The sequence below is a fragment of the Rhinichthys klamathensis genome, unplaced genomic scaffold, assembly GCF_029890125.1.
Source record: "Rhinichthys klamathensis goyatoka isolate OS25496 unplaced genomic scaffold, OSU_Roscu_1.1 h1tg000409l_1, whole genome shotgun sequence".
In the NCBI taxonomy this organism is placed as follows: Eukaryota; Metazoa; Chordata; class Actinopteri; order Cypriniformes; family Leuciscidae; genus Rhinichthys; species Rhinichthys klamathensis.
This window is the reverse complement of record NW_026606909.1, coordinates 66098-75000: the sequence shown is the minus strand read 5'-3', so window position 1 is coordinate 75000 and position 8903 is coordinate 66098. Positions and strand designations below refer to the sequence as shown.

The 8903-nt window shown below is 41.2% G+C and overlaps 1 protein-coding gene across 1 annotated transcript in view; it reads left to right on the top strand.

Moving 5' to 3' along the window:
* The window catches only part of ppm1h (protein phosphatase, Mg2+/Mn2+ dependent, 1H), a 32070-nt gene that overhangs the window by 8161 nt on the left and 15006 nt on the right, over positions 1–8903 (top strand). The window contains exons 2-6 of the mRNA XM_056234933.1: positions 329–491; positions 3503–3874; positions 4528–4640; positions 6295–6379; positions 6599–6717. Coding sequence (XP_056090908.1) covers positions 329–491; positions 3503–3874; positions 4528–4640; positions 6295–6379; positions 6599–6717 — 852 coding nt within the window. The remainder of the gene's footprint in view (positions 1–328; positions 492–3502; positions 3875–4527; positions 4641–6294; positions 6380–6598; positions 6718–8903) is intronic.

Below are 8903 nucleotides of genomic sequence, written 5' to 3'. Positions count from 1 at the left end.
TTCAAATACTTGGTCAGCATTTGCTTTCAGAAGCCCTCCTCCTTCCCCAGCTCCACCTGTGTAGATCTGCTACGGGTTATTCATGTATGCTATATTGTACAGCAGCAGACGCTTTTCCACTGCATGGTACGGGACGGCTCGCTTTAATTGTCCTTGAGGCCTTGTCCACACTCGGGTTGAATTTCAACGATCCCGATTCCTATTTCGATTCTGCTTATCAATTCCGATTCTTATCGATTTCCTGTAACATTGAAAAGATGCCTTTTATCGCGGCGTGGCGTTGTTGATGGGGAAACTGTAGCTGTGATGGTCTTCTGTGTCTCCACAGGGTGATCAACGCAGGTAAAAGTGCCCTAAACGAGGACCAGGCGTGTTGTGAGGTGGTGGAGCTCAGGAAAAGACCCGCGGACCCGTCCAGCCCCAGTTACACTCCCACCAGGAGGCGCTCCTCTCTGCCCAGCGCTGACATACTGGAGACCATCGACAGCACGGTGAGGGCCACATCTATACTGGGAGAAGGGCTTTCCACAGATAATGAGAGATGTTCCATAACACACTCAGGTTTTAAAGTGCCCCATTATGCTATTTTAATTAAAGGCTCCTAGTTTTGTTTGGGATCTCCTACAACAGGTTTACATGCAATCAAGGTAAAAAAAAAGACTTTAAATTTCTCATAATATACATTGCAGCATCAGCTCTTTTCTCACAGTGTCTAAACAATTCGATAAAGGATTCGATCTCTCTAAACCCCTCCTTTTTGAGAGCCTGCTCTGATTGGTCAGATGGCCCAGTCTGTTGTGATTGGTCTACTCTGCTCTGATTGGTCTACTCTGCTCTGATTGGTCAGATGGCCCAGTCTGTTGTGATTGGTCTACTCTGCTCTGATTGGTCAGATGGCCCAGTCTGTTGTGATTGGTCTACTCTGCTCTGATTGGTCAGATGGCCCAGTCTGTTGTGATTGGTCTACTCTGCTCTGATTGGTCAGATGGCCCAGTCTGTTGTGATTGGTCTACTCTGCTCTGATTGGTCAGATCGCCCAGTCTGTTGTGATTGGTCTTCTCTGCTCTGATTGGTCAGATGGACTAGTCTGTTGTGATTGGTCTACTCTGCTCTGATTGGTCAGATGACCCAGTCTGTTGTGATTTGTCTACTCTGCTCTGATTGGTCAGATCGCCCAGTCTGTTGTGATTGGTCTACTCTGCTCTGATTGGTCAGATGACCCAGTCTGTTGTGATTGGTCTACTCTGCTCTGATTGGTCAGATGGCCCAGTCTGTTGTGATTGGTCTACTCTGCTCTGATTGGTCAGATGACGCAGTCTGTTGTGATTGGTCTACTCTGCTCTGATTGGTCAGATGACCCAGTCTGTTGTGATTGGTCTACTCTGCTCTGATTGGTCAGATCGCCCAGTCTGTTGTGATTGGTCTACTCTGCTCTGATTGGTCAGATGACCCAGTCTGGTGTGATTGGTCTACTCTGCTCTGATTGGTCAGATGACCCAGTCGGGTGTGATTGGTCTACTCTGCTCTGATTGGTCAGATGACCCAGTCTGGTGTGATTGGTCTACTCTGCTCTGATTGGTCAGATGACCCAGTCGGGTGTGATTGGTCTACTCTGCTCTGATTGGTCAGATGGCCCAGTCTGTTGTGATTGGTCTACTCTGCTCTGATTGGTCAGATGACCCAGTCTGGTGTGATTGGTCTACTCTGCTCTGATTGGTCAGATGACCCAGTCTGGTGTGATTGGTCTACTCTGCTCTGATTGGTCAGATGACCCAGTCTGGTGTGATTGGTCTACTCTGCTCTGATTGGTCAGATGACCCAGTCTGGTGTGATTGGTCTACTCTGCTCTGATTGGTCAGATGACCCAGTCTGGTGTGATTGGTCTACTCTGCTCTGATTGGTCAGATGACCCAGTCGGGTGTGATTGGTCTACTCTGCTCTGATTGGTCAGATGACCCAGTCTGGTGTGATTGGTCTACTCTGCTCTGATTGGTCAGATGACCCAGTCGGGTGTGATTGGTCTACTCTGCTCTGATTGGTCAGATGACCCAGTCTGGTGTGATTGGTCTACTCTGCTCTGATTGGTCAGATGACCCAGTCGGGTGTGATTGGTCTACTCTGCTCTGATTGGTCAGATGACCCAGTCTGGTGTGATTGGTCTACTCTGCTCTGATTGGTCAGATGACCCAGTCTGTTGTGATTGGTCTACTCTGCTCTGATTGGTCAGATGGTCCAGTCTGTTGTGATTGGTCTACTCTGCTCTGATTGGTCAGATGACCCAGTCTGTTGTGATTGGTCTACTCTGCTCTGATTGGTCAGATGGACCAGTCTGTTGTGATTGGTCTATTGTTTCATGAAGATATTTTGTAAATTTCCTACCATAAATATATAAAACATTTATTTTTGTAAGTGAATGCAGCACAATCACGAACATGAATGGAGAACTTTAAAGGCGATTTTCTCAATGTTTCGATTTTTTTGCACACTCAGATTCCAGATTTTCAGGCCAAATATTGTCCTATTCTAACAAACCATACATCAATGTAAACACGCTTATTTATCCAGCTTTCAGATGATGTATATATCTCAATTTCAAAAAATTTACCCATGTGACTGGTTTTGTGGTCCAGGGTCACATTTATAGACTTATGTAGCTCTGCCCCTTTTAAGTGCAGCGTTCGTTGTCTTTTATCTTCCGGTTTGTATTTCCACAGCCATCTTGCATTTATAAATGAACGGCTCGTTTTAAAATCTTCATAAGACATCTGCTTCAAACATTATAATCCTCATGATAACTTTCGTTAACATTACATGACATAAATCTACTTCACCAGCTTATTACTCTTTAACAGAGATGCCATAGAAATATACAGAGCGACTGATCTTATTGTAAAAGACAATATTCTGAAGATGGCTGCGTGTTTCTCTGGCTTTTGCTTAGTTAGGGACATTTAATGTAATATTCAACAATATTATTGATCTGCCTGCATTGACACCATTATATGAGAACTGAACTGAGCTGGACTATGACATCACGGTTTTCTCCAGAGCGGCTATATATATATATAAATGAACTAAATTAATAAATTTTTTACAACTGAAATGAAACATCACTGAACTTACTTAAGCTGTGACTGTGGTGCTATTTTCTTCTAGAATCAAACTGTGTTGCATTATTTTCCTGTTATCTCTGTTTCGCATATACACAATTCACCGTGATTTTGCCAAGACAGACATGTTCCTGGATCAACATTCCTGTCCCAAAATGTAGTCCTTACCCAAACCCTACCCCTACCCATAACTTTTCCCTAAAATCAGAGGGTAATGATAGATGAGTAACACTGACGTTTAAGTTGACATAAACTGTAAACTTGTCCCTCAAATCTGATTGGTTGATTGGAAAGTTGTTCCAGGATCAACAAAGATGTGGATCCAGGAACATGTGGTACTTGGTGAAATCACGTGAAGGTCCACATAATGATTTGATTTCTTGTGTCTGCAGGAGGTGAAGGAGCTGGACTTCCACTACTGGGGTTTGTTCGACGGTCACGGTGGTTCTGGAGCGGCTGTTTTCGCAGCCAAGTTTCTCCACCTGCACATCGAGGAGCAGCTCCAGGAGGTTCTGGAGATCCTGCAGAACCCGTCGCTCCAGCCGCCCACGTGTTTAGGCGAGGAGAACCCCGTACACCACCTTCCCCAGCTCCACCTGTCCGCCGGAGGCTCCCAGCGAGGCCTGTCCCGGGCCGCCTCGCTCAGGGGGGCGGCGGGGGCCCCGGGGTCCCCGAACACAACGGCCCCGCGCTTCTTCATGGAGAAGAAGATCAAACAGGAGAGTCTGGTGGTGGGAGCCATAGAAAACGCCTTCAAGGAAATGGTGAGTGGTCTTTGGATCAGGAATCTGAATCTCTCACGGCCACTAGATGGCAGGCTGAGATCTTGTATGAACGATGCATTCATGTAAATGAGCCGGACTCAAAGAATCCTGAGGAAAATGATCACGGTTTCCAAAATAATCTGTTTTCAACAGTAGCAAATCATCATATTAGAGTGATTTCTGAAGGATCATGTGACACTGAAGACTGGAGTAATGATGCTGAAAATTCAGCTTTGATCACAGGATTTTTAAATTAGGAATAAATTAGAAAACATATTTTGAATTGTTATAATATTTCACTCTTTTTACTGTATTTTTAATTAAATAAATACAGCATTGGTGAGCAGAAGAGACTTCATTCAAAAATATTAAAAACTGAGTGAATGTTTAAATGGAATGGAATGTAAAATAATCGTTTGGTTTGCATTGATTTTAAATAGCTTTCGCATGTTTTAATGAAGGGTTGAGCATCAAATCATAATATTATAATGATTTCTGAAGGATCATGTGACACTGATGATGCTAAAAATACAGCTTTGATCACAGGAATAAATGACATTTGAACATATATTCACATAGAAAACTGTTTACATTGTAAAGTTCAGCTGTGGGTTGAGTTGTCCGTCCGTGTGTGTGTGTGTGTGTGATCTCAGGACGCTCACATCGCTCGAGAGAGGTTGGTGTACTCGATCTCTGGAGGATGTACTGCGCTCGTGGTGATGTATTTACTCGGAAAACTGTACGTGGCCAATGCTGGCGACAGCAGGTGAGACTTACATCACCATTTCATAAAGCATATTTCATATATTCTCACTTAAGAGAGCTTATGTCTAGACTGAAGATATAGTAATGACTATATATTAATAATAATAATAAATTCAATAATACATACACTATCGTTCAAAAGTTTGGGGTCAGTAAGATTTGTAAATAATACTTCCATTAAATTGATTAAAAGTGACACTAAAGACATTTATAAAGTTACAAAAGACTATTTCAAATAAATGCTGTTCTATTGAGTCTATTCATCAAAGAATCCTGTGATTGGATGTAAATGCCAAATGGTTTCCACAAAAATATGAACTGGTTTCAACATTGATAATAATCATAAATGTTTTTTGAGCATCAGATCATCATATTAGAGTGATTTCTGAAGGATCATGTGACACTGAAGACTGGAGTAATGATGATGAAAATCCAGCTTTGATCACAGGAATAAATTACATTTTAACATATATTATAAATTGTAATAATATTTCAGTTTTGACTGTATTTTTAATTAAATAAATTAAATGGTGAGCAGAAGAGACTTCTTTCAAAAATATTGAAAACACTTATAGTGTATGATTAAATGGAATGGACACACTCTCCTCAAACCCTGTGTTCATCCGCGCTGTGCCGTGTCGAGGGTGTTGAAGCACAACTCACGTAAAGTTGATAATTCCGCGAATGACTGCAGTTCGCCTTTGGCTAAGCCACACCCTAGAATGTAGATTGACCAATCACAGCGCAGCCAAGAACGAGCTCCCACAGTGGTCCAACACTTTTTCACAGCGCTCCATTGACTTTAACACAGGCGTCTCATATTTTTGGTTTCGGCCGGCTATTACCGTCGTAGTTTTATCAAAAATATGGTTAAACGTTATGCCTGGGGCATTTGTAACACAGATACGCGTTTCCCAGAGAGGTTGGAGGGGGTGTCCGTTTTTTTCCCTTCCCAAACCGAAGTCAAACCCTGACAAGTGTCGTCTAGCACACGCTGCTAATAATACACCGTTATACTCGCGTAGTCCGTTTGCTTCGTAATAACGATTATAGAAGTGAATAGAGACCTCCAGCTCTGCATGAACAGTGTTGCTCCGTGATATTGTGAGTCCCAGCCTCCGTCTCCATTAGTAGGATATGCGGTGGGTCATTTGTTGACTGTGACCGGTGTGCTTTTGCCTCTGCTTGGATGCCTTGTTGTTCCTTGTGTTTCACCTGTATGTCGTGAATATAGCCTTCGAACGTATATTGCAGCCGCTTTTGCCTACTTCTATCAGACACTTTATTTGCTGCTTTATAAAAGTTTGATAAAATGACAGCAGGAAGAGCTGTCACAGCATAAGCCATGTTGATACCAGAGCCCAGATGAAGTTTGTTTGTCGGACGTAGCAACGGTAACTAAGGGGGGCGGGGCTTAGCCAAAGGCGAATTGCAGATTTTGAACAGAGATGGCGACAAAGAGGACAAACTGCGAACTGCAGCTTTAAAGCTCGTGTTAAAAATGATTTCTTGTCTTTAGCTTTTGAGAGGTTGGGCTAGTATCTGTATTAGTAAGTTTCGTGTTGTTTTTATGCTGTTTTTGGTCTGCAGGTGCAGTTGTAAAGTGCTTTATAAGGAAAGGAAAGGTAAGCATGACTTTGTTGTGTGTGTTTCAGGGCTCTGATCATCCGGTCAGGAGAGATCATTCCCATGTCCAGCTCCTTCACTCCAGAATCGGAGCGTCAGAGACTTCAGTTCCTGGTGAGAGAAATCGGGATTTCCCCGAGAATCCTGATCCGGTTTATTCAGGAATCCAAACGTTTATTCCTCAGTTGTGTTATTCAGGAATGTGGCCTTGGAAAATGTTTTTTTTTCTGAACTCTGATGTTTGTTTGAGTTCTATCAAGGACAAGATCCTAGATTATGCAGCATGTTTGCGGTTTCCCTCAGGAAAACTGATGGTGTCCCGTTCTCTCCCAGGCTCACCTGCAGCCGTCACTGCTGGGAAACGACTTCACCAACCTGGAGTTCCCCAGAAGGGTCACGAAAAAAGAGGTTGGGAAGAGAATGCTGTACCGAGACTTCACGATGAACGGATGGTGAGTTATGATGAATATCGGCAACAATTAATATTATTCTGCTCAAGAACCGTTTGAATGACATGTAAAGCGGCCAATCAGAGTTCAGTCTGATTTCATGCCTTTATCATATCACAATAATAGACCATAAAACTTAAATAATGAATAAAAAAATAAGCAAATAATTACTATATATGTATCTATGTGAAGGGATAGTTCATCTAAAAAATATATTAATGTCATTCCAAACCCAAATGAAAAAAAGAAACAAGCACATTATTCAAAATATCCAATCAATCTTCTAGCATCAAATAGGATTCAAAAACATAATAAAGGCACCATAACCGTTATCAATATGACTCTTGCACAATATTCCAAGTTTGATTCATTGATTCTGTTATTTTTCTGTTTATTACTGGGAACAAACTGTCCTATATACTGTATGATATAGATTAACGTTCAAAAGTTGAGGTTTTTTTATATGTAAAGTCTCTTCTGCTCACCGAGGCTGCATTTATTTGATCAAAAATACAGTAAAAATTGTGAAATATCTTTACAATGTAAAATAGCTGTTTTCTATGTGAATATACATTAAAATGTAATTTATTCCTGTGATCAAAGCTGTATTTTCAGCATCATTACTCCAGTCTTCAGTGTCACATGATCCTTCAGAAATCACTCTAATATGAGGATCTGATGATCAAGAAACATTTATAATTATTATCAATGTTATATGATTATAATGTCTTTCAAACAAAACAACTGACCCCAAACGTTTCAACAGTAGTCAGGGTGGCCGCAGGTCCTTAAAGGGTCTTAAATAAAGTTTTCCTAATAAAAGGCCTTAAAAAGTATTAAAATGTCTTAAATTCAGATTCGATGGGTCTTAAATATTTCTGGTCACATTACCGCTAAAATGTCGCATCGAATCGCGAGAATGATTCTGATTTTATTACATAAACAGCGATTGATAATGATAATGTGTTTCTGGTAGCGCTGTTGAGACTCGCCTGTCTCTGTGAGAGAATTTATAGTGAGAAATCAAAACAAACGAGCATAACAGCACACATCATAACTCACAGAACAAACATACTGAGGTAAACATTCACAATGTGGAGTTTTTTTATTTATAACATATGATATAGTTGAGTAACATAACATGACGGGAGCTATTTTGCTGAATATTCTCACGATTGCAAAATGTAACATTGATTTTAGTTCAATAAACAAGTAGTTAATATTAAATTACTTTAATTACTTAGGTTAAACATTTAATATTACATATACGTTTGTAATATAATGTGTATTTCCATCACAGGTTTGGTCTTAAATTTCATTCAAAGTGGCATTAAAAAGGTCTTAAAAAGTCTTAAATTGAACTTGTTTATATCTGTAGACACCCTGAGTAGTGTACATGTGGCTGTTCAACACTGACATTAATGATTTAATAACCATTTTATTAGGGATGGCCCGATACCGATACTGGCATCGGGGATCGGGCCGTTACTGTCCTCATATACTCGTACTTGTACTCATAACAATTCGCCGATACCACGCACCGATACCACGTACATTTTGCAAAACGAAACTGGCCGCCGCGAGTGCTTTGTCGAGGTGAACTGAGGCATAGGAAAGTATAATGTCGGCGGTTTGGGCTCATTTCAAGATAAGGGATGATGACAACAGCAAGGCAGACTGTGAGTTATGTTCAGCTAAGGTGTTGAGAGGAGGGAAAGAAAGTACATCGTTTAACACCAGCAATCTAATTAAACATCTGAAGACGCATCATAGATCTGATGGCCGAGCGCGCGCGCGCGCGGGCGGTAATGCACTCACTCTGTGTGTGCGGGTTACGGGAGAATAAAACGATTCGCGGGACTCCCGCAAACTAGAAATATCTATGAATAAAACATAAAAACGAATAGATTTTTATCCATCTCTTGCAGAAAAGCAACAAGAACAACTACAACAAAATAGAAACGATTTACTGGACAGAATTTCTATTCATAACGTGTTTGCAGCGTTGAGCGATGTAGCCAATCACAGACATATGTGTTGATTTCTGGAACGCAATGGCCAATCAGAAGCATTTAAGATAGACTCCCCTCACCGCTCAAAACTGACGTTTTTGTTCAGTGCTGAATTCTGTATGCTGGCAAATTCTCTAATTATAACAAACAAAGTGTGGATATTATGAAAGATTGATT